This window comes from Lytechinus variegatus, chromosome 10, assembly GCF_018143015.1.
Source record: "Lytechinus variegatus isolate NC3 chromosome 10, Lvar_3.0, whole genome shotgun sequence".
NCBI classification, from domain to species: domain Eukaryota; kingdom Metazoa; phylum Echinodermata; class Echinoidea; order Temnopleuroida; family Toxopneustidae; genus Lytechinus; species Lytechinus variegatus.
The window spans coordinates 31,779,688-31,806,878 of record NC_054749.1 but is presented as its reverse complement, the minus strand read 5'-3'; the positions used below and the strand labels follow the sequence as shown (position 1 = coordinate 31,806,878).

The 27,191-nt window shown below is 37.6% G+C and overlaps 1 protein-coding gene across 1 annotated transcript; it reads left to right on the top strand.

The window, feature by feature from the left end:
* The first annotated feature begins 1,342 nt into the window (after positions 1-1,342).
* Positions 1,343-26,156, top strand: LOC121422663. Its single transcript, XM_041617824.1, has 15 exons — positions 1,343-1,446; positions 8,815-9,261; positions 11,408-13,353; positions 14,029-14,184; positions 15,570-15,686; positions 16,411-16,567; positions 17,140-17,267; positions 17,623-17,673; positions 18,447-18,633; positions 19,189-19,361; positions 20,337-20,428; positions 22,984-23,065; positions 23,494-23,643; positions 24,636-24,717; positions 25,463-26,156. The coding sequence occupies exons 2-15, from the start codon at positions 8,844-8,846 to the stop codon at positions 25,534-25,536; spliced, it is 3,813 nt and encodes a 1,270-aa protein (XP_041473758.1). The 5' UTR covers positions 1,343-1,446; positions 8,815-8,843; the 3' UTR covers positions 25,537-26,156.
* The last annotated feature ends 1,035 nt before the right edge of the window (positions 26,157-27,191 follow it).

The following is a 27,191-nucleotide window of genomic DNA, read 5'->3' as shown; positions in this document are numbered from 1 at the left end:
ATACGTTGTCTCTTATAATTTCTTTTGTTTCCTTTTGGGTGTGGAACCAAGACCCCCTCACTCCCCCTGCGCGCCTGTACGCCAGTGATTAAAGGTAAAGCTAGTATGAAGGTTCCCTACAGGGGGGGGGGGTTAGAGCCATTTGAAAGTTATAGATGAAGAACCCCTACTGCGTGGAGTCTGGGGCAAAGCCCCCGGTACCTTATTTGCATAAAATTTAGCAAGCTTATAGCGCAATTTGTATGCAGTTCATCTTTCTTCCCGCTCTTTATTTTCAATCCTCGGCAGCCCGGTCGATTTATTAAGTTTGTTTTTCGTGTCCCTTTAAGTGACTTTGTTTTCCAATTTAGCTTTTGACTTATTTAATTCCACCTTCATTTCCCGCTATTGTTTGCCATTTTGTCATCTTTTAATTTATTTCCCATCATGCTATATTATATTATGCTTATTTCGGAATGATTCGTTCTTTCTCAAATGTTCTTCCTTTTCCATTGCAAAAAAAATCGCGCTTCGTTTTCTTTTCACTTAATTTCCCTTTCCTTTTCCCCTTTCCTCCCCCTTTCCTAGCTTTCTTTCTCCCTCCCTTTAGCTGTTTCCCTTTTTTTCATTTTCCCGGTGAAATCCGGGAGGGGGGGGCAGCTTGCCCCCCTGCCCTTTGCCTGTTACGCCACTGCCCCCGGGCCTAAAAATGGACATTAAAAAATGAAAAAAAGATGCATGGATATCCCGATGGATATATGTACCGTCTCTAAGCGGCTTGATATATAGGACATCAGAGAGAGGTCGAGTATTTTCCCTATGAATAATTATTAACAAGAAAATTTGGTTGTTGTTTTGCTTTTCGTCATATTTCCCGGGCATATTTCCTGGATAGAGGATGTGACCCATAGTGAACACTAGTTTGCATACATGATGTGACCATACTTGGGTGTAGCCGTAGGCGGTGTAGGCCTTCCGATTGACCACAGAACTTTGGCTGTGCACCAGGGGATCCCCCACTGATGACGTCTGGGCTTGTTAGAACTTGAGCGCGCTCAATAGGCCGCTGGGATAGTCTCCATCAAGTATAATCATCCACCGAGAAGAATATACAAAAATCATTAGAATATCAGTTAGGGCTATTAAAAAGGCTGAGTAATAGTTTCCCTAATACTTTCATTATTCTATTTTTATTCAGGACCGTGCAATCCTTTCTATTAATTAAAAGGTACACCATTACTGGTATGAGGTATAACTTTAAGAAAAAATCTCTTAAAACAGCTGAAACAGTTCTGACCAAAATAAATCGGGAGATCGAGAGAGCTAGCTAGAGCTAGAGCTAGCTCGATACCGATGATTTGCAAGCCTCGTATATTTATACACAGTGTTCAAATGCCTATGGACAAACGTGGTCGTGGTCTCCGAATTGTCGCAAAGAGCCTGATCAAATTTTGTCTAAAAATATTGGTAAGTAGCTTTAAAGATTTAAATTAACAGGTGCAGTATAACGGAAAATGCCGGTCTGCCGTTAATGTTATTTGGGAACCACCGTTCACTTCATACAGCAGCGGTTTATTCAGTCACACGCACGGTTCCTTATTTCCACCTCCATTCACTCTCTCTGTACACAAGTGCGCGTATACCCCCGGTACAATACAAATCGACGAGTGGTTCCCCCCCCCAAAAAAAAAAACACGATTTCATCATCATCTGGTATACGGGAGTGAGGTAAACCTGTAGATCTCCCGGTCGTCAACGGATAAAATTGCAAAAACTGATACATGATGCGTGTGTGCGTGGATGTCGTCATGGTTTGCTTTGCCAAAATTTGTCCAAGCCATTTTTGAAAGCGACAATATTACGTGCAGAGATAAGTGTTTCAGGCAAGGCATTCCATGAAGTAATAATACGTATGCTGAAGTAGTTACTTCTAACATTGAGTCTCCGATGTGTGCTAAAAAGCTTCAAAGAGTGACCACGAGTTGTACCATAGAGAGATCTTTCGAAAAAGTAATCTGGAGCAAGTCTGTCTAAGCCATTAAGTATCTTGTAAACTTGAATCATATCGGCCCTTTCACGTCGGTAGTGAAGAGAGAAGAGTTGAAGCTTTTTCAATCTTTCAGTGTAGGTTAAAAAAGACATACCAGGAACCATTTTTGTAGCTCTCCTCTGCACTGCCTCAATTTTACGGTCATCAGTTACAAAGCGTGGATTCCAAGACACAGTACAATATTCGAGATGCGGACGGACAAGAGTTTTATACAAAGGTATGAAGATATCCGGAGTTGTATTTACAAAGGCTCGTTTAATGATCCCTAGCATCTGGTTAGCCTTCTGTACCATTGCTGCTATGTGCTTATGGAAAGTCAGATTATTATCAACAATGACACCGTTTCATTCCATAAAGTAAAGCCCAGGGCCTGGTCAAAGTTAGCCAGGTTCAGGTTGGATTCTGAATTCTTAATTTAAAAAACAAAAATCTAACCTGCTAATATTGGTGCTTTTCTATGGGAGTTTGGACGGTGCTAATGTAGGCTGCATGATATTTGCGCTCATCCAACTCCAAATCCAATGCTGAATGCAGAATTTCCAGAAACTCGGACACAAGACTCGGTTGGCAGATCGCACATGTTTTTGTAATTCTTTTCACTTTTCTAGTACACTTGTCATGCTTGTTATAGGGGGATATCACAATTTTATGATAACCCAAGTGGAATTGCACACAACTTGAAAGTTAAATTTTAAAAAGCTTCTGAATCTGATTTTTGGAATATATGTTTGTCACTGCACAGTGTCTGTGTGATTGATTTGGTGAGTCACTGGTGTTGTGAGTGTGACAACACCAACAGCCCACTTACATTGACGAGTGGATACCATGCGCGACCAAAAAAACATGTAAAAAGGATGTCTTTTTCACGATAGGGCACGTAAGTAACGTGATAAGGGTGTCAAAAACACAAAAATAATGAAAAAAGGGTATCTATTTCGCTAGGAAGATTACGTGTTTAGGGTCGAATTTGCGGGGATGATAAAACAAAATTAAAATGTTTTATAAAGGATGTCCTTTTTGCCCCAACACTTCGTGTTTAGAGTCCGATTTGCGCGAGGTGTAGAAGGACGTGGGGTCGTACTAAACGAAATAAGGTAAAGCTGACGACCGAAGGACCCGTAACAATAAAACATTCCTGTACTTGTTTAGGGGTTCATTTCAGGGAATATTTGCCAAGAGTATCGTTTTGTTTCCAATACTTGTTAAGGGTAGGGTTTCACACGCCAGTACTTGTTAAGGGGTGCATTTTCAGAATATGGAAATTACGTGTTTAGGGTGCTTTTCGAGACCACATGGTCGCGCATGGTATCCACTCGTGAATGGAAGTGGCCCCCCACCCGGGACCAACAGCCATGACAACACCATACTTGAAGTGATGCTGGTGTTGGTTAGACCAAAAGCTTCGGTTTGTGTGTTATGTTGGTTGTTCCGCTGAACTTCGTTGGCTCCACTCACCAAATACAGAGACCGAAAATGTAGCTTGATCTGTACAGGACTCAATGACCATATGTTTATGTATTAAGCAGTGTTGTAGTCAAGGCTCAAACCTCCAAGGCCAAGGCCAAGGCCAAGGCTTTAATACCCAAGGCCAAGGCTTCAATAACCAAGGCTGAGGCCAAGGCATGGAAACCCAAGGCCAAGGCCAAGGCCTGAAAACCTCAAGGCCAAGGCCAAGGCCAAGGCATTTCAATTGTACAATATATGGAGAAAAAAAAATAGACAACAATGCTTAGGCGGCATACATGACACACAGGACCAAATGTATAAAAGGTGTGAGCGAGCAAAATTTTTGACCCTTGTACATTTAAAACGAAAATAATTTCATGATAGATCATGTAGATTTAGCCATAAAATTAAAATAAATATGTAGTTACCTTTGTACATTTAATTATTGTTCTAGGCGATTCACATTGCAATAATTATTACCAAGGTGATCTGATCCTGGCATGCCCATTCTTAACAGGTCTTTCTCCTCTACCTGGGACAGGGGAGGCAGAATGTATTGTTTTTGTGGGGGGGGAGGTCAAAGCCAAAAATGCACTTACAGTATAAGTCAAAATGAGAATTTTGGTGCAGTTCAGCAAAGCTTTTTTAAGTGATTTCTAATTGATAAGACATATATTTTGATTTAGGCTTTAATTTCCCGCTATAGAAAGCATAGCGAGCAAGTGGTTTTGAAAAAAAAAATCAATTTTGAAGTTGTAAAACTCGATTTTGGGTCAATTATGGTGCTAATCACTGTTAAAAGGGCATCCTTGCGAGATATTGTAATAAGATGCAATAAGAAATGAAATTTAAATATTTCGAGCTGTTTTGTAATCATGAAAAAGGTGTGCATCTTACTAAACAAATTAACGCGAGCACAAAACACAAGCTGAAATTTTTACTGACCAGAAAAGGAGGCTGTTCTGGACTGCATTTAGTGACTCATAAATAGGATACATAACTTACCAATCAAATAATGCGAGCGCAAAGCGCGAGCTCAAAAATTTGTAATATTCCGACCTTAAAACTAGACATTCTAAGCATTTTTTTTTTGTAAATTGAATGCGAACCTTACTTAACAATAATTTATGCAAGCACAATCCAAAATTTGTTGATTTTGAAACCTGAAATTTTGCTCTGTATGCCATGCTTGGCCCCTCAAAATTGTTTGGCTCATCATGCCATTGATGCCATAGCCCATTTGGAAATGACGAAATTGAAGTTTGTGTTTAAGTTTACCGAATCTTTTCAGAATATCATTAAGACTTAAACATTCTTGTTGGTCAAAGAAAATAATACAAGGAAAACCTAATGGAATAGAAATCAACCTTGTTATCATTCTTTAGAGTAAGCTATTTTTAAAGTATGAAAATTGTTGTCAAAATTGCAGTCAAATCTGTCAGAATTATTCCTGTCATAAAATCACTATAATCAGTGGCGTACCGTGGGTCACGGCATTGGGGGGCACCAGCAAAAACTTGGAATTGCCTATGAGCGCGCGAAGCGCGCCCAGTTGCCAGGTATACTGACCTAATAGAGATATTTTTATAAGGACAGTGCCAATAAACGGACATGTACAGTGTATCTCACTTGTCAAATAATGCGAACGCGAAGCGCGAGCTTAAAATTGTTGATATTCAAACCTAAAAAGGGACATTACAATCAATGTTTTGTAATCATGATACGTACCTGTCTCGCTAAATAATAAGAGCGCGAAGCGCAAACTGAAATTTTTGTAAATATTGACCCCAAACAGGAAGATTTTAAGGACTATATTTTAGGAATCTTTTATCTATTAAGATTATACACATCTCACCATAGTCATCTAATGGGAGTGCCAATAAGTGCTTGCTGATTTTGTTAGAATTAAATCTAAACATGCACATAAAGCGCTTGTAATCATGATTAACCTACCCATCTCACTAATCAAATCTTGCGAGCGCGAAGCGCGAGCTGAAAATTTAGGGAATTCAGATCTGAAGAGGGGCATTTTAAGGCTTGTTTGTAGGAATTCAAGAAGACATTACGTAGTTCACTAACCAAATGATGCGAGCGCAAAGCGCGAGCTGAAAATTTTTGATATTCAGATCAGAAAACAGAAAAGGGGACATTTTAAGGACTCATTCTAGGAATTGATGGAGAGCAGACATCTTTCAGAAATCCACTACTGCGAACGTAAGCACGGACAGGAAATGTTTTATATTAAGACCTTAAAATGGGACAATCACTTAAAGTATTCATGAAAAAGAAGCATACTATTGTACATGTAAAAGAATAACTCGAAGTGCGAGCCAATATATTTGGTAGTTTGGTGTATATTTGTTTGGTGTTAAGCGCATAGAGAACTAGACCAGTTATTATCATTGCAGACAAGAAATAAGGAATAATAATAGGATCCAGATTTAGTATCCTCTATTATTATTATCATTATTGACTTGAAAACAGGAGGTTTTAGTATAACAGGATTATATATCTCGGTAAACAGACAATGGGAGCACCAGGAACAATGAAGACATATGCCCTGAGCAAATTATGTTTCATTTATATGAAAAAAATGTTTCTTATGTAATGTAACATAACATAATTATAACATTATAATGAACATAAATGTCTTCTTTCCCACTACATTTCTCTTCCTTTCTCCCTCTTTTCCTCCTTTTTTTTAGTCAGCCGATGGGGGAGGGGCACGTGCCCCCATTCCCCCCTGTAGTTACGCCACTGACTATAATCCTAATCATAATTATTATTATTGATATTGTCATCCTTATTAGTCATGATTACATCATATTACCAATAAATAATATTAATTTTCATCACTTCTCTTTGTTACATAATTATGTGATGATAATTGCAATTGATGGCACTGCTAAGTACACTTACTGCTTCTGCTGCTGCTGACTGGTAGTATTTAGTGTCATTAGATGTACAGAACAATTGAAACATTTATAATTACTTGTATAAAACAAATGAAAGTACAAAATACAAAATGCCTTGAAAAAGCCTTGAAAATGCCTTGAAAATGCCTTGAAATTTCAAGGCTCAAAATCCTCAAGGCCAAGGCCAAGGCCCTCTCAAGGCCAAGGCTTGAATGTTCAAGGCCAAGGCTTTGAAAAAATAGGCCTTAAGGCGCCTTAAGGCCAAGGCCGAGCATCAAGGCACTACAACACTGGTATTAAGTTCAGATAAAACAGGGAAGTGAAGTTGAACGACCGCCGACGTAAGTCACTGTTCCCCAATTTGATGCATATCAGACCAAAATGGAATACTAATCTTTATTTTGGTACAGTTCTTTTTATATATTTTTATGAAATAAAGACAAAATTCAATGAGCCCCGTCGGGGATTTTGCATTGTTAACCCCTAATGGTGGCTGCACGATAGCGAGCCGTCTGTGTACGAGAATAAATTTTCAAAAATTAAAAATGTTAAAAGACTCCTCGAAACAGACGGCTGCCAGATGTCTAGTGTTGGGATAGACCAAAAGCTTTGGTCTCTGTTATATTGGCTGTTCCGCTGAACCTCGTTGGCTCCACTCACCAATTAGTGAATTAAAGAGGAGAAATTAAAAAAAATGTAAAAAAAAAAAACTCCTTGAAACAGATGACTGCGAGCTGTCTAGTGTTGGGAATGGGATTGACCTGGGAAAATATGACGTATTTCTGGCAGTTTGTGTTGAGCGCTGATGTTGAATGTTGTCTGCGCTGAACCGAGCACACTGCTGGTGTTGACGATCTAATTCCCCATTCACCATCACCCACCCCCAGCGATTGGGAAAATCGTTATTTTAAGTTCTGTGTTCGTGTTGGTGATTTGAAGTCCACAAACAGGTGGTGAACATTAATGTCGTATCAACGTACAATAATGTGTATTTTTCGGATTCTTAAAGTAATTTTAGCCTTTGCATTCTGTTCAATGAGATTTTACACTAATTTCTCTCCAATTTCACTTTCGTCATTGAGAAGTTCTCGCGTAAAGTTTAAATGATCAGCAGGGCGCGTAGTGCACAGGCATGACCTCATGGGCTATCCAAGCCTCCACACTAACTTTTTCTTGGTGGCCGATCAATCCACCAGAATCATCATTCTTGATGACCTGCAAAGCAAATTTGGTGGCCCTCAGGCCCTGAAAGAAAAGAAAACATTACAATTTATCAAAAGTTTGGTTGGCCAACTGGGCTATCAAGTGGGCTTTTCTAGAATTTTGTGACCTGACTCTAGTTGTTGGTTGCCCCGTGCCTCTGCTAATGTCAAGCCCTGGGCTATCGATAACATGATCAGTATTGTTCCTCTGAACTCAGCTTGGTGTTGGAGCTCGGTTCAGCAGCCTTTTCACTGATAGTATGTGCTGCTGCTAGTGCTGGCTTGTGAAAATAAGATTGCCTGTCATTCAAATCTTATTCTTGGCACATGTCATACGTGTTTCTACTTAAAACCGTTACTGTTAGATGAAAAAAGGAAGAAAGACTTGAATCTAAATAAATATTGATAAAATGATTTTTTACAGCTACATGTAATAACAGCAATACACCAGACAGTGGTCTGTAGGCCTGTTAGAAGAAGGTTTTTATCTGCCATACAAATTTAAGCCATGTCCATGATGTTTGAGCACTAAGTAAAATATCCCTCCCAGCCCAGGTTCTAACGTTACATGTGATGTACATTCACTAAGTTGTAAGACATGCAAAGATCCATGTGCTGCAGATGGTGTTGGCTGCCGACACAATGTTTTACAACACTTACACAGTTCTATGCCATGTTCTATCAGTTTATCAATGCATCAGCTGCTTGATCCTAGCAGGTTGGTTCTACTTTCTGCGCTGTGTGACGTGATGTTGGTAGAAGTGGGCCAGCGCCAGTTTAGTCAAAGCAGCACAGCGTATGTGTGCTTGTGCTGTGTGAGTAGCTGATGATTGACAGCTGTATGCAAATTATGTTGATCTTCGTATGAAGATGGCAGTTCATAACAAACTGTCCATTAGTGCCTTTTTGAGTTCCCGGGATAGATTATCTTTAGGAGACATGAATTCCTTTTTACATATGACACAAAAGTTCCAGTAAATATTGTTCCTTTAATTTACACCCGGCTTGCACGAATGTCCATACCAATATACTCCATTCTCCTTCACCAACTGATTCACCACTTCTTGAAAACCAAATAACTAATAAAATAGACTAGTTTTGTAGACCTTGATATTGATTTATGAGTCCTGTTACAATGGTAGTACAATGGTATAAAGTTTTATGCACCAGATCAGACCCGTAGTTGCAGATTTACAGAATTTTCCAATCTTCTCATCAACAGGCATGAGGTGAAGTAAAGAAGCATTCAGAATGGAGACAATCCAAAACAACGTAGCCCAGAACCTGATGGCCATGTTCCCCATGCGCCCGGCAGAGCTTATCTTGCAGTGTGTCACACATCCCAGAAACACATATGAGCCTGTTGATGAAGGAACACTCCTCAATCGCTGCATTGATGATCTCCTCTCAAGAGAAGACTCAGTAGCTGATAATGATAAAGTTGATGTCCAGAAGCAGGAGCCTCTCCTCCTCAATGAGTTTGTGGCCGACGATAACTTTGATTTCATGGTCGATGATATTCCAGATGGGGATCCTGTCGTGGTAGAGGACCCAGTGGTTGTTCCTGACCCAGAGGTCATTCTAGCGTCTGCTCCAAATCACAAAGACCTTGAAGTCAAGCAAGATGTGTCCAAGAAAAGTGACATTGTCATTGATCTCACCGATGATGGTAAGTTTTTGTCTCACCTGTGAAGCAGAGCGAGACTATAGGCGCCGCTTTTCCGACGGCGGCGTCAACATCAAATCTTAACCTGAGGTTAAGTTTTTGAAATGATGTCATAACTAGAAAGTGTATGGACCTAGTTAATAAAACTTGGCCATAAGGTTAATCAAGTATTACTGAACATCCTATTAGAGTTTCATGTCACATGACCAAGGTCAAAGGTCATTTAGGGTCAATGAACTTAGACCATGTTGGAGGAATCAACATCGAAATCTTAACCCGAGGTTAAGTTTTTGAAATGTCATCATAACTTAAAAAATATATGGACCTAGTTCATGAAACTTGGACATAAGGTTAATCAAGTATCACTGAACATCCTGCATGAGTTTTACGTCACATGACCAAGGTCAAAGGTCATTTAGGGTCAATGAACTTTGCCGAATTGGGGATATTTGTTGAATTCCCATCATAACTTTGAAAGTTTAAGGATCTGATTCATGAAACTTGGACATAATAGTAATCAAGCATCACTGAACATTTTGTGCAAGTTTCAGGTCTCATGATTAAGGTCAAAGGTCATTTAGGGTCAATGAACTTTGGCCGAATCGGGGGTATCTGTTGAATTACCATCATAACTTTGAAAGTTTATTGGTCTAGTTCATGAAACTTGGACATATGAGTAATCAAATATCACTGAACATCCTGTGCGCGTTTCATGTCACATGACCAAGGTCAAAGGTCAATGAACTTTGGCCGAATTGGGTGTATCTGTTGAATTACCATCATAACTTTGAAAGTTTATGGATCTGATTCATGAAACTTGTACATAAGAGTAATCAAGTATCACTGAACATCCTGTGCGAGTTTCAGGTCACATGATCAAGGTCAAAGGTCATGTAAGGTCATTGAACTTTGGCCATGTTGGGGTTTTTTGTTGAATAACCATCATATCTCTCTGTAAGTTTATTGGTCTAGTTCATAAAAAGTGGACATAAGAGTAACCATGTATCACTGAACATCTTGTGCGAGTTAGAGTAGTATTCAAAGTCAGCACTGCTGCTAAATTGAACCGCGTGATGCAGGTGAGACGGCCAGAGGCATTCCACTTGTTTAGAACAAAATTTTATTTTGTCAAAATTTGATATTCTAATTTTTAAAGATAGATTTGTAATTTTGCAAGTTTCCTTTCATGAAATATTGATGTAATGGTTATCAAGTATCACTGCGGGTATCAATTTAATTTTAGGTCACTTGATGGAGGTGAAAGGTAATTATGGGTCAAATCATAATTAAAATTTTGTTGAAAAATTGATGAAACTAAAGTAATGATTGTTATCAGTTATCATTAATCTTTTTATATAAATAGCATGTTACCAAGTCACAGTCAAGGGTCACTGAAGGTAATCAAACAGGTTTTTGTCATTAAAAAAATAATTCTGCTCTAATTTATTAACAAATCTAGACACTTAGTCTTATCTGTTTACCTATAATTTAAAGTTCTTGCTTAGTTTGGAGTTCATCTCTGGATTAATTAAAGATTGTCACTTGAAGACGTCAAAAGAAATACTGTGTTTTACATTTTAGTTGTACATGTACTGTAGGCTAATTGCATGAGATCAATGAGCTATGATTTTGAAAATAAGGTCAAATTGATTAAATTGCATTAAAAAAAATGAATACCAAATTTCTTCCATACAAAATTCAAGAAATCTCAGTACTTAGTAAAAGTAGTTCTTGGTAAAAGGATAAAATATTATCACTTTTAACTACACTAATGGTCTGATCAGATCTTGCATACTGTATTACATGCCATCTTTTCAGTTAAAGCTATAGGCCTACATATTATAAAATGCATTCACCTTTTTTTACCATTCATCAATTGAAAAAAGACTTCCACACACCTTTGAAAATAGTTAATTTGAAATCATTTATTCATATAGCCATGCCGGTCAAACAATTGTTAACACACAATAGCTCATGTTTCCAAACCTTTCTCTTACTAGAATAGACCCTCCAACTTCATTCAGTCTTGCTAAAAAGGCACTGTCTGTATTAAAACAAGCATTTGCTTGGGAGACTGTGATAGCCACAACTTTAAAAAAAATGTATATTTTTGTCTATTCTCAACTGATTTTTTTTTGTGTGGTGTCAGGTCCTGTACAAGAAGTGGAACTAGATGAAGTTGTTAGTACAGAGAAGGAATCAAAGACCACTGCTGGTAATAGCATCAATGAAACTGATGTAGGTCTTCCAGGTTTCCTCGGAGTTTCAGTTCAAAACCATACTTCACCTCATCTGAATCAACCCAAAACCAAATCACCAAGTGATACACTGCCAGCTGCTTCTGCGCTAACTTCTGGAAATCCACTACCATCAGAGATCCTTGTAGAATCTGTGAGAAAGACTGATCCTTTACCCAGGAATCAAACAGATAATGCCTTCCCTTCGGTAACAGGCAGTGTGGCTCAGAATAATATGAAGTTACATGATATCCACGGTTTTCAATCTAATTCAATTGAACATGGTATTCATTCCAGAGATAAGACTCCATTTAGTACAGGGATGTCTTTTCCTTTCAGAGAATCAGGAGCACCATCTGCCAGCACCAACTCCAGAACTATGCAGGTTGAGGTTGGAAAGTACCCTGGACAAGAACTGGTAACACATCGTGAAATTCCTCTGAATCAAAGCACATCAACGTTTGCTACATCAACATTGTCAGCTGACCGAACACTAAATGCTAATTCAAGACCTGTTTTCATTAATGGACCTGTCGGCTTGAAGAGTGTGAATGATAAGGTTGTGATTCGAGTTGGGAAAAACGGAAACTATATGGTACCAAGTTCGACTCCAAGGGTATTGACAGTTAGGCAAGAACTTGAAAGGAAGAGAGCAATTCCTGCAACTCTAAGTAGGGCACCAAGTGACGAAATGATATCAAACATTCAGGTTCCATCCCAAGCAAGCTCTTCAAATCCTTTCACACCAAAGACTGATGTTAAGGAAGATAACCCTACAACATTTGTGGTCAGAAGTGCCAATGCTGTTAATGGAGTGAAGAATGTCAGTTCTACAATAAGTGTTGGAAGTACTGGTATTCCTATTAAAGTCCCAACTCCCAATGGCATCAAGGTGCATTCCAAACCAGCAACATTAAGCAGGGCCCCTTCAGGTAATCTTTTGAGACCAGCAACTACAGGGCTGCAAGCAAACACAAGCGTCAATTTGTCTACACCAAACTTGAAGATTGGTTCCAGGCCTGTAGGGGAACAGATTAGACCTGTAATACTGACGCCTGCCAAGCTCCTAGGTAGTGGCACATCTCAAGGAAAGGGGAGGGGTGTGAAATTGAATTTACCCCAGTCCAACCAAACAGCCAATCTAAGACCTACCCCAAATAACAGCTTGGTACAGAACTATTTGCTTGTATCGTCAAGTTCTTCTACTCCTGCCCAAGGAATGGTGAAACAAAGCAATGCCCAGTTTGCACCTGACACCACCAGGAAACCTACTCCTGTTCTTCCTAAGAGTACAATCAATGGAAACGTTCCACACAATAGTGCCTTTAATGTCGTTAGACAAAGACCAGTAGTGTCTGTTCCACAAACTACTGCTCATTCGCAGGTACAAACTCCCCAAACCATTGGAAACCTTGGTTTGAAACAGATTAGTAAAACTACAGGAGGTGCTTGGGCTCAGCCTTCTAAACAAACAGATACCCTTCCAGCAAAGAATTATGCTGACCCATATCAAGAGCGATTGCAAGAGAGCTTACGTCAGGTCCAACAGCTGCAGAATAAGATAACTGAAAAACTAATGAACATTAATCGTGCAACTCACCCTAAGCCTCGGTCACCGATTCACCTACTTCCTCCTGTGGTTCCTCTTCACCCTCCCGTGCAAGCTCCTCCACCACTGCCACCACCGATACAGGTAGATGACCCGGCTGGAGGACTCCTCAACGTATTGATCCCAGAGCCTAACCCAGCCCCCAGACCTGCAACAGCAGCACAAGCAATGGGTCAAACTAAACCTGCAACTGATGGGGAAGGGATGAAAGCTGCTTCAACAGAACTTGAAGAAATGGTGCAATTAGTGGTAAGTGACTTTTGCGTGGCTTACTTTGATTATCTTGTAAGTTTTTATGCAGAATACAAGTCATGTATGTTGATCTCTCGTTTTTGAAAAGGAGAGAAAAAAAGAAAATAATCAGTGCTACTAAATGTTGACAAATTTCAGAATGAGATCTTGTTGATATATTAGACGTGTAGTTTGTGTATATTCACTCAATTTTATTTGCTACCTCATATATTAGTGCTCCCCTACAATGGTGAAAAAAACTTTTGATATAGTTTGCACCGAGTTGCGTTTGAATGCATCTTTTAATAAATATCATGCATAAGTCTTAAATGTGCGCTTCAGATTGGTTAAGAATTCAGTTGCATTTGATTTTTAGACATGCGTTAGGGTGCAACTCTTTCCGCAAGACCCTTTTGGGCCTGTTGCATAAAACTTTTTTACCTGAGAAAATTCTGGTAAAAACTGAAAACTAAGGTTAGTCTGATTTCTGCCATTGACTTTAACACAGGGCAAAAACTCTGGTAAATACAACCTGAGTTTTCTCAGGTAAAAAGTTTTATGCAACAGGCTCCTTGTCTCTCATTTCTGATAATCCATGTCATTTGAAGTAGCTGTGTTTCCCTCTCCATGTAGTAAGAATCAAAACTACACTGGCTAACAGTCCCTTATTACCAATGTTTTTTTCCTTCCTAGATGAAGATGTTTCCCACTGCCGATAAAACAGTTGTCCGAGGAATGCTTGTTGAGCACAGAAATGTCAATGCGACATGCAACTACTTGCTAGAGAATCCTGACGTTGCCAATGCAGTTGTCCCAGCTGCGAACCCAGTAGTAACACCTGAAAATAAGGTAAGTAATGATAAATTATATTTGCTCATGTAGTAAGTACATATCCCTTTCTATATCTGGCGATTGTTTCATAAATTCTCTTTTTTTTTTCAAATTATAAATCCTATAATCTTTTACTCATATTTTGTATGTAATTTTCTGATAAAATGTCTAATGTCTATTTTAAGTTGATTTAATGACATTGGTATATTGGTTATGATATTGACTCTTTAAAGGACAAGTCCTCCCAAACAGAAATTTGATTTGAATAAAAGAGAAAAATCCAACAAGCATAACAATGAAAATTTCATCAAATCGGATATAAAATAAGAAAGATATGACATTTTAAAGTTTCGCTTTATTTCACAAAACAGTTATATGCACATCCTGGTCAGTATACAGATGAGGAGACTGATGACATCACAGACTCACTATTTCTTTTGTATTTTATTATATGATATATGAGATATTCTGATTTCTCCCCATTGTCAAGTGATACAACGATTACTTCCTCCCTGAACATGCAGAATTAGCATTATTTAATACTTCATGGTTCAGTGAAGTTGGTCCTTATTGTAAAATCTGAAAAACATGAAATATTGTATAATTCAAACAGTGAAAAACAAAAGAAATAGTGAGTGAGGGACATCATTGTCTTATTTACATGTCACTGAGTTGTGCATATCACTGTTTTGTGAAAAATAAGCGAAACTTTGAAATGTCATAACTTTCCCATTTTACATCCGATTTTGATGAAGTGTTCAACATTATGCTGGTTTGATTTTTCTCTATTTATTCAAATCAACATTTTTGCGGGGTGGACTTGACCTTTAATAATGCAGCATAATTACCCTAGCTAAGCAGAGCAGCTCTTATGCACTTCTGTGTTTCAACAAATAAATTCCCGCTTTAGTTGACGCTTAATACACCTGGGTTATGCACAGTACCATGTGGACAAATTTGTTGTTGAAAGTAATAAATGCATGTAAAGTGCTAGGATTTGAACCCAAGACTCACTGATTAAGTGATGGGAATTCAAACCACTACAAAACAAATAAAAAGAATGGGAACATCAAGACTAACTGCATTCAGAAAATATGGCATCTTCAATTCTTCATCCAAATGTGTCTAGACATTGGTAGCATAAGGTTGTGTGCATTGCATCATTGAGTATCATTTTAACAACTACAAGAAAATTGGCATCCACAAAATTACATGGTAATGTTATTCATCTTTGCAGAAAGCCTAAAGAGATTAGACAACCTTGAGTCTTCTGGTAGAAGTGTTGAACAATAATGCCAACCATATCTAAAATAAAAAAAGAGCTGAAGAACAAGAACATGACCAACATCAACAGCAGTAAAATCAGTACACAAGATTACACAACTAACCTTTTTTTCTTGCAGGAAACTGAAAAGGAAATTGACTACCTCAATGTTGATAATCGAAGGAGAGGTATCTTTCCAAATTATCACCAGTACATCACCCAAGGCATAGATCTACTTTCAAATGATTTTGTCAAGGTAAGCAAGCATTAGTCCACTTTTTTTCATTTATGCTCCAATGAAAAGCACTTTACAAATGTTAATTGGTATTGATGTGATTTAGTCATACCTTTACCTGTAATTACAAAGGAGATATTTGTTTTTCTAACCCTTCTGACTTAATTGAATATAAATTATCAGTTCCTTTCATTTGGATTTCAGATCGGCTATATCAATTGGCATATTTAACTGTACTCTATGAACTTTGACTCTAATACCAAGACTTGGTAGACACTCAAAGGCTCGTTACCAAATCTGGATCACCTCTCTCTTCATTGTGGCTTCGGATCAGCAAGACCATTTTGTACCATGTGTGCAGTCTTTGAACCATTGCTCCTGTTACATAGATCCTCAAAGGATTATAAACAAATTTAGGTTATCCTTTCTGCAATTGTACTTTTAGATTAGGAAGACCACTGTGCTCATTCAGTTGCTATCAAACCATGGTTCTTGCACCAAAGATCCTCAATGGCTCATATATTTTCTTTGACACATCTTGTGATGAATTCTTTGAACCATGGTTTCTATGCTAAATATTCTCAAAGGCTTATAACAAACTTCAGATCATCCCTTTCATTTTGATTTCAGATCAGCAAGACCAGTCTGCACCTTTTGACAAATTTTCTGATCCATGGTTTTCTATGCCAAAGATCCTCAAAGGCTTATAGTAAACTTCAGATCATCCCTTTCATTTTGATTTCAGATCAGCAAGACCAGTCTACGCCTTGTGATGAATTCCCTAAACTATGGTTCCTATGTCAAGACCAAGAAGGTCTTAGATGATGCTATCCATGCAGATCCCAATATCCAGGTGATGATGCGTGATGACACCAAAGGATCATTCTTTAATGTGGAAAAAGGTGGGTTAACTCATCACTGACAAACACCCTTTTAACAGGGTGGTGTTTATGAGGTACATATAACTAGACGGTATGATTGGTGAAGTTTTCTGTGATGCTGAACCAAATATTTCATCATTTTGATGCCTATCATGTGGAATATGTGCAGGGCTAGTGTGTTACAATTACATTGGAATATATATCATCCTCATCAAGGTTGTCATGGTGGGGCAGAATATGAATCAGCCTCAATTGTCTTTTTAGTTATAAGAAATCTTCTTATCAAAAGATTTTAAATTTTTTTTAAATTAATTTTTAATGTTTGTCAGGGTAGTCCATTCACCAACAATTAGTGGTCTTCTAGTGGCCCTGAAAAATTAAAATTGTAGTTTTCATTTAAAACCAAAACAAATATACATCAAAGATAAAATTAATCTTCCATTATGATATGAAAATATTAAGTGAGTGGTAGCCATTTGCAAAATTTTATTATGCACATGTTCTTATCTAAGCTATTCATATATCACAACTTTGCTTCCAATCTCTGAATTAAATTAACAAACTTTTTCCTTTATTCAAATATTTCTTCACAGACGGTCGTAAAGCTGAGGTTCGGCTGATGAAAAAAGCTCGCAAACCTCTCCACATCTTTACACCTCTACATCCGGAACTGCAGAAAGAAATAGACTTTTACAAGAAGCATATCATCAAAGAAACTGCTGTAAGTTGTCAGACTGATTATACTTAAGCCACATTTTGTGGTTTGGTTTATTGACTTTTCATGCAAATCCCACATATCACACAAACTTCATTGGAAGAAAGTGTAGTAAAATCTACACAGACTGCTCATTTTCATTATATATATGTTTATCTTTTGTAAAAAGGAGACTCATAATCTTTTAATTTCAATGCAATTGAGAAATAAGGAAATCACAACTTTCTCAGGAAAAAAATTCTGATTAGTTTGAATAATCTTCATTTATTTCAAATGAATAATCTTTATTAAATTGAAGCAACAGTGGAAAAATACACATGCGATTACTTGATTTCTTATATTTTGTTTAAATCAATTGCAGAAAGCTGATTTTGAAGTTGCTCTGAAGCTGAATGAAGACCAGTATGAACAGGTGAGCTTAAATTGGCAACTTTTGCACTGAAATATCCCCTTCCAACTTTTGACACTCTGTTCATCACATTTCATGTCAAATTTGTGTTCCTTGTATGTTTACCTTTTTGCACCCCTGAAAGCAGCACATGGTATTATAGTGCCCTTTTGAACATTTGACCCCTTATTTATTATGCCACTGATTTAATTCAAAAGAGCAAGGTTGGTGCTACCCAGAAGTAACATTTTAGATGAAGATTTATGACATGATAGACACTTTACCTGCAGATAATTACTTGAACTTGAAGTAGCCTGGAAGTATTGCAGGTCATGCCACATCTTGCGTCTTTTGCACTTTCAAAGGACTTGGACATCACAGGATTCTTCCTGGCCACCCTTTACAGGGCGCGAGCATTTCAAGAAATGAATATTTCTTGGGGCCTGTTTCATAAAGAGTTACAACTGTTGTAACTTTCCCATTATGGCAACTATACCATGGTAACATAAATCATATGTATTATTATTATTTGTTTAGTAACAGGCCTCAGCAGCCAATCAGAATAAAGGTTGCCATGGTAGTTGCCATAATAGCAAAGTTACAACAGTTGTAACTCTTTATAAAACGGGCCCCAGGTCCCCGTTTACCTCATCCCATCTGGGTTGAGTGTAGCATAGTGTTCCTCTGCTGAATGATTTAATGCCTCTGCTAAGATTCAAACCCATGACTGATTGAAATGCAAGAGACACAACCACTCAACCACGGTGTCTGAAATCCTTCTAAATTTTCTTTTGTAGGAGGGTCAGATGATAGAATGTGGTTGCTGCTACCTGGAAGTAACCTTTGAGAACATGATCCAGTGCCTTGAGGGACACCTCTTCTGTCAGACCTGCCTTCAGAGGTATACCAAGGAAGCAGTGTATGGCCAGGGTAAAGCCACACTGTCCTGTCTAGAGGATGGATGTGACAGCGTCTTTCCAAGAAGTGAGTCTACAGTGTACAGTTTAGTTGACTTCCCAAAGTCAAATTAGATCAAATTGCAATGAACATTTCAAATACATGTGCTTGTAAATGTTCCCTCTGTATATGAGGAAACAAGATTGAGCTTTATCAAGCGGTTGGATATGAAAAAAATTGCAAGAATATTGTTTATACATACGATTACAAAGGTATGTGGTACATGAGAAAAACTTTCTTTATTAATACACAATCACAAAAATTTACCTGTTTACCTGTCGCTTGCTAGGCTGCAAGATTTGTCAGACTCTTTGAATTTAATACCGAAAAGAACCACACTGTACCACATACTTTGGTAGTATGTTACTCTATTCTTGAAGTAGTTCTGTTACTAGTTTTGCTTGATATCCTAGTGAATGAGGTACATCCACCTTGACAAATGCTCTGTTTATTGAAATTTTATGTATGTCACCTAGAACAGACTATTAATAAAGATAACATCCTATGCTGTCTTAGAAAGGAAATGCAAGCTACTTAGTAATTGGTTTGACCATTCTTATTAATTCACTCAATGATTTGTAGGTCAGCTGGAAAAGACTCTCACTAAGGAGATTCTTCTGAAGTATGATGAGAGGGTTGTAGAGGAATCTATTAACATGGCTGACATGGACAATCTCCTACGATGTCCCAACTGTAACTATGCTGCCGTCCTAGACAAGGATCACAAGGTCTTCTCTTGCCCTGAATGCCACAAGGTTAGTGTAGAATTGGGCTTTATTTTCCAGATAGTTCCATGACATTTGCTCGAGCAACAATTGCTCCTACAGATGACAGTTGTATGCATGTGACCAAAAATAAACCTTCACCACAAACCTACCTTAATCCTTACCCCACTGTTTACCCTCCAACCATTCCCACTCACACTATGTTGAACCTCAATCTTTCTCACAGCCCTGACCCTTTTCTTCTGAGAAATTAAGTAGGGTCTGTTTCATAAAGAATTATGTAAAAATCTGCTACTGTGGTAGCTGTGGCTCATCTGCCAATCAGAATCAAGATTTCCTGAGCGGTTACCATAATGTCAAAGTCATTACAACCATAAGTCTCAGTGACATGTTTTTTTTAGCAATCGTCATAGGAGCAAATGTCTCTGTCCAGACAAGTGGCATGGGTATCTCTTTTCTCTATTCGCTATTTACTGTACCTTGGAGATCTTTCATGTGAAATGATAAAGGAGGCACAGTTGAGAAGTGTTTAGGAAGTAGTAATTGTCCTGATTTAAAAAACCCAGCATGATTGGCCTGTGTTCTTGGTAAAGGAATTAGTCCTCTTTACCAACCCTCTTCCCTCAGAGAGGATGTAAAGCCAACAGCATAATTCCTTACTTAGAAGCATTCATGCTCTTCTAACAGACATGTAAAACAAAACGACCAACTTTTTACGTAAATAGTTTTATCTGGAAAGCGTTTCATGAAAGGATTTATCGGACAAATTCCATTTCATCCGACAGTTACCATAGTTACATTGCTTTTCAGCCAATCAAAATCAAGGAAAGTTGTCAGATCTGACAACTTGTGAAACGAAAATGTTGATGAAACACCACCCTGATTGATATGATGACATGGAAAAAATAGCTGTCACAATGAAAAAATTCTCTTTTTCATCACGCTCATCCTTTCTATTAACTTAATGTGTAATTGTTTTATTTCATATTTTTTTTGTGTTTTTAGGAAACTTGCCGTAATTGTAAAGAGCCTTGGAAGGATCATTATGGTCTGGAATGTGATCAGGTCAAGAAACAGTCAACAATGAGACTTTCATAGTAAGTAATTTCACAATTTTGATTTTTTTTTCTTAATACGATATTGAATTCAGATCTTATAATAAAAGATTTAAAGACAAATTGTTAAAAGACTCGTATTATGTCATTTCCCAATGATCGCATTTATTCCATGAGATGGCAAATTTATATCTTAAATATGAATTGGTCATAAATCAATCGAGAATGAGACTCTTGCAGTAAGTACTGTTATGCTGGCTAGTATTCTTTTCATAATATTTAAATCTGGTTGGATCAATCCACAGAGACTTGTATAAAGTACCTTGCAGAGTGCTATTCTGTGACCTGAGTGTGTTTCCTGAAGATTCAAGTCATGCTAATGCCGTCGTGCAAAATATTAAATGCATAATATTATTTATTGATATGCAGTAGGGTATGTCGTCTAAACATGATTTCAACAATGCAGCGATGTGTTTTATACTGCATGTTACTATGAATTTAAGAGTGACTTTATATCACACTTAGATCTTTGTGAAAGACCTGCAGGTGTCACGTTAAGATCTCGGGTGAAAACAAGGACAGTTGAATGAGACAATGCTCTCATGGTCTTAAAAGGGTGCTAATTTAGATTAAAAGGAAATTGTCATTTTCCCATTGTGTTATTCTGCAAAATGTCAAGTTCTCATCTGGAATTAAATATGGTCAAAATACAACATAAAGATTATCATAGTGAAAACATTCATACTGAATGTAGATTACAGCATATCCAGAGACCTTAAAATGGACATTGATATCATTTATGGTCTTTGTCATCATGATGTTGTTTTATGTTACACAGGAGATTCTTTCAATTAGGGTATACTTGCATGAAGATCTGTCCTCATTTTTTATTTTTCTAACTCACTTCAATCTTACACTCATTTTCTCCCCTGCTTGTTAGGTGGTCTGTCTATGACAGATCACCTATTGTTTTCGTCAGAATTTTCTCTATTTCTTTCTTTATTCTTGTCACCTATGTTTGTCGCCAACTTTTCTCGGAATTGGCTGAATCAATTTTGCTGATTTTTTCGTCATACATAGAATCTATCATAGAGACGGCATACTAAGCTTTTCAAGGTCATATGGTTATGATGACGTCATCTACGCGCCATTTTGTAAAATTCTTCATTTGATCATATCTTCATTATCAATTATAAAAAATTTAAAATATTTACATGACATTAACTTCAAAGGTCAACTGCCAATGTTATCAAAGGTCGTGTAAAGGTCATGACGCGCGCGTACGCGCGCGTCAAAGGTAAAAAAATTCTCCAAATGGCCTATAAAATTTTTTGGGTACGTTTCAGGTCATTTTAAGCATTTCAAAAATTTGCGCGCGCGTAACGCCCTAACGCAACACAGAAACACCGTTTTTTTTACATCATTGCATTAATAATAAAATTTTGAACAATTTGATACCTTGATCAACCTTCTACAACCGTTAATAACGAAATTAACACCCGTTAAACTTTGCAGCACGTGTGCGCGTGAGCTCTCACTATAGGCCATATATGGGCAAAAACATGCCTATTAAAAATTCACTGTAGCTCTTTAAATAGTCCATTGACCCCCAATTTTTTTTCATATATCGATAGAATATTAGTTGTAAATTTAATTTCATGTCACCAATGTCCCTCAATTTGATCATGACGTCATCAAAATGGCGCCTAAACTAAAAATTTCATTTTTTCAAAAATGACGTCATCAAATTTATGCAAATTTGGTTGTAACTTCTCGAATATAGATCGTTTTTCGCCCAGATTTGGATATGTTGTAGTTTAGAATGTACTCTTTCTCCTCAGTAAACATGAATTTTCATTTTGAAAAACGCATCATGGCGTAAAACAGCGATGAAAAGAGGCATGTCATTTTTCCTCATTTTGCGTGTAATCTCTATGGGACATGACTTTTTCTCAAAACTGGATTCGACATTCCTCTATTTCGTGAGCCATATCTCCATTTTTTAGTGTCACTTTTCCCTGAGCTTTTAGTATGATGTAGCTGAGATCCTAAGCTTTCGCAAGTGTCCCTCCATTTTTTTATCAGATGCCGGGATCATGCCCGTTTTTCACTTGCAAAATTGGAATTGTAATTCTCAAAATTGCTTACGTGTAATCTCTATGGGGAATATCGTGGCTCAATGGATAACGCATTTGACTTGCTTTCTCGAGGGCGGAGGTTCGAGTCCTGGGGTAAACAAGATGATTTTTTTTCCATTTTTTTTCTTTTTACCACCTCGTACATGATCCTTTATGATAATTTAAAGGTACAAAAGTTAAAATTTAGCAACATAAAACAGATTATAATTACTTTTTTTCATATCACATGTATTGTCATACATCAAAGAGACCCTTTTACAGTGCTTTATCATCTCCCGTCTTTCACAAGCATTCTATCCATAATCAACATTCAGTTGTCATCATGAAGATCACATTGATCTGCATGAACATGGTAATAGTGATCATGATGGCAATAATAAAGACAGACCACCTAATTCGTCCGCATGACGAATTAAAATCTAGTTTTCTTTTATTATCTCTTTGGCTTTTTCAATACAGTCAAGAGAGGATGACTGAAGCCAAAGTGCGGACATGCTACAAATGCGGGACAAAGTTCACCAAATCTGAAGGCTGCAATAAGGTAAGATGGATTCAGTCTTTTATCCATTTAATTTCATTCCATTTATTTCTCTTTGCATGTCATCAAAATGACACATTCAATAGTGGCTAGATAAAATTAATTTTAACACAAGACAAAAGACCGACAACAAGTACAATAGAAAATCTAAGGCATGAACATTGAAAGCTAAATAGTGTGTCCAGGTCTGGAAAAAAGCAAAGCTTGTCAAATCAATGTGGACACATTGATTTGGGGCTAAGGCCGCTAAGCTGTGCTCTATATACAATCAGCCTATCGATGACTATTGTCCTTTTGAGAACAGTGCAGCCACCCCCTTACAAAAGAAACACAAAAGCAACTGAGATGTCCTTTTCATAGTTGTCTTTATGAATGAAAAAAAAATCAGATTTTAAGTAAAGAGTATTTTTTAATGAAATTTTATCCCCTAGATGACTTGTCGATGTGGAGCTAAAATGTGCTACATCTGCCGTCAACCCATTAAGGACTACAGTCATTTTGACAACAGGGCGGCACCTCCAAATGGTCAAATGTGGATGCCAAAACAAGGGGAGAAGTGCCGGCTGTGGACCAACTCAGATGTAAGGATCATTGTTTTTTTTTGGAGTGCAGTACTTTAGTTGAGGTGTTGTGGAGCATTAGATAAGTTCCGTGAATCTGAACCACTAAGTTCTCGCTTCAAATCCCCTGTAGCTTTAAAATCGTTTGGCGAGATATTTATCTACATTTGCCACTTTCCACCCAGGTATGGGTACCCAGTAGGATGTGAAAAGTCACTGTAGAAGTCTTTGTAGATTGGTTGGCATTGTCAGTGCCTCCTGTGGTGACTGGCGGAATACTCAATGATCAGGGAGTGAAGACTGGCATTCAGTGTTATCAGTTCCATATTATTACCTTGGTTATTGGATCTAAAAAGGCTTGCCTCCACACATTGTACTGGAGAAATTCTGAAATATGGGCCCATCATCAACAAGATGCATGACAAGTTTTGATTGAAAACTGCTCTGTTAAACAGTGCAATGAGGGTGAAAGTAGATGAAGTTATTGGTGGTAACATTGTTTTTGTCAGTTTTAGGTACAGTTTAGAGCCTAAACACTATTTCTTTTTTCTTTTTGGGGGAGGGACTTGGAGGGGCGGGGGTGGGGGGGGGTGTACCTGGTGGTACCATTACTAAATTCCACAAATAATATTTCTATCAGTCAATTATACTGCAAGATCTTGGGAGGACATAAATGAATTTTCTTTGGAACGACAGCCAAGCCAAAGACCAGCAAAAACTGAAATTAGCACCTTGATTTAATAGCACAATTCAGAATCATTTGATTAATTTATTTAATTCTGTTCAGCAATCAAACTATGGCTTCATAGTATTATACAGAGTGGACAAGAGTGCATAGAAAGTTGCATTATTGTTATTAAAAGAGGAGCTTGCAAGTTGCATCAAATTGAAGTGGTGACCCAGGTATGGATTTTGGTGCAAATACAGAGATTTAAGGGAATATGTTTGCCCATGGTTTTTGAGCTTCTTCCTGGTATGACTGATGAGATGCCATTTCTTGTTTTGTTTACCAGGAGGATGATAATAGAGCTGTGAAGGAGATTGAGAGACAGATGAAAGCTGAGGAGAAAGCCATGAGAGACAGATCAGCAGCAGGTAAGGATACAGTGAAAGGGTTCGCTTTTATTAAATAATCATTGTTTTTGTACCTGTGACCTGCTTTTCTTTCTCTATTCTTCTTCACTTTTTGAACTATTCAATCCATGATAATATGAGAGCATTATAACCTTATGTATGAACTAGAAGAGAAAAATCATGTTGTGACGGTCCCACACACATGTATCAGGGGCCGTTTCATAAAGCTGTTCGTAAATGAAGTGCGTGGCTTTAAGAACAACAGGTGAACCTTTCTTAAGTGCTAAACCATCGGCCATGAATATTTTGATGTATACCATTTTTACCACAAGAAGGGATCACCGGTCATTCTTAAAGTCACCCTTAACTTACAAACAGCTTTATGAAATGGCTCCCAGTGCTGGACTACATACTAAATAATATGCATTGATAGAATATCCTATTCTTTTCCTTGTTAATATTAAACCACTTTTGTCTTGTCAGGCATGGAAAAGGGTGAAAATCTCTTTGTATACAGGATAATACAGCTTTCTAAAAGATATATGAGATAAACCAAACTACCACACCACAAACTACAATTTGTATAAAAAGTTTCATATCAGCCAATCAACTTTTTAAAGTAATTTCAGTACCTTTGAACTGTAAGTTTAAGTTTGTTGTAATAAGATTGATGAAACTGCCCAGTTCCAGCTTTGATGTGAGTGTATTTGTTGGAGTAAACAAAGAAAGACCATTAATTTTCATTTCTTTCCTGTTTGTTTTACAGACTTGAAGAGACCAAGCATACCTGGTGTTGATGACGGAGGAGGCAGTGATGCCAAGAGACCTAGAACAGGTTGAAAGTAAGAAGGATATTGATAAGAGCTAGGTCAGCCAAAGAACATATGTAACACTCTCAGGTTAAGTTGAGCAATGCAAGAGTTACAGCTCACTTCAGCATAGGGTGTGTTCTCTCAACAGTCAGCATGGGATCAGGTTGGCTAACTAAAAATCTACATCTAAAGGTCCAAAGGTGACAGGAGTTTTGATGATTCTAGTGTTTCATTTGTCTTCAGGAATAGTTTCTATCTTGAAATAGTTGGCATTGGATCAAGATGACTACCAGAGCACCTTCATCTAAAGAAGACGAAAAATAGTTCTGACGATTAGTGTCATCTTGTTCCAGAAACAAGAGGGCAGCACAGTGGAACTATTCAAATTCTTTAATAAGCATCTACTTCCAGTGAGGACTGTAGTTTCATGAGATGATGCGTGTTGCAGTCCCAGATATCATGTGGATTCTGTGTGTGTGTGAAGCATATTTAGAGATCAGGGTCCCGTTCCTTAAAGATCTTGTTATAGTAACTTTGCCACCAAATGGTAATTTCCATGGTAAACAATGCTCAGCAGCCAATCAAAATCAAGGATTTCAAAGAAGATACCGCTGGATGGCATTGTTTCTATAATAGTAAGATTTATGTAATAGGGCCCAGAAGAGATGAGGGACGGTGTTAGGGTGTTCCCCTTCCAACTAGGCACTGTAGGAAGTACCTTGTACAAGAAATTATCTGTTTGGATATATATTGATCATTTTGTTTTTAAAAACCATACAATTTTGGCAATATCAATGGCCAATCAAAATCATAGTTGCATGCACATATTGTTGAAAATACTGGCCAGAATCGAATCAGCCTAGGTCTTTCATACTTGCAATCCCTCATGAACATTTATCATAGGCCCCAGAATGTTGAAAAAGAAACTTAGAGATTGATGTCATTGTGCTGCCGTCTTAGAGGTTAGTGCTATTGCCTTGAATGCGTTGGTGATCTGCAGCTGTCGCATCTCTGACAATTCTGTTTACGTGTATTCCTATAGCCTTTGAGGGAGGGATCTATGAGATTTGATGTTACATGTTATGTATAAGGTCTTTGAAACGGGCGGTCAGTGTACGCATAAATTTTCCTTTGCCAGAAATTCATCCAGTGTTCTGCACCGAGTGCTGGAAGTGGAAGCTTGAGCTAAAACTTGAGTAATGCTACATGGTGCATCTTGGAATAGATAATTTCCAAATATATAAATGTCTATTAGTGGTATTGATAAGGACCTATAAATCCAAGTATCAGTTACAAATTCATATGAAATATATATCTTTTACCACAACCAAAATATGTTTGTACAAATAAAGGCTACCACACACCTTACGACTGTTCGCGATCCGATTTTGGAACAAATCGCATTTTGCTAATTTTCTGAAAATGTGAATGGAACATATCATTTTATTTGAGGTTAAAATTAATTGAAAGAATACTAATATAACCATTTTGAAAGATTGCAAGCCTTTATTTGGGAGTAAAGGCCAAATAAGTTTCAAATCGTAGTCAATCGTACGACTGCTATGACGTCATTATGACTAGATATTAAATTCACTTTTATTCTAAGAAGGATGATAACATAGTCACAGATTTGAACATAGGTATTTGTACGATGATTTAGAACATTGCACAGTAAGATATTCC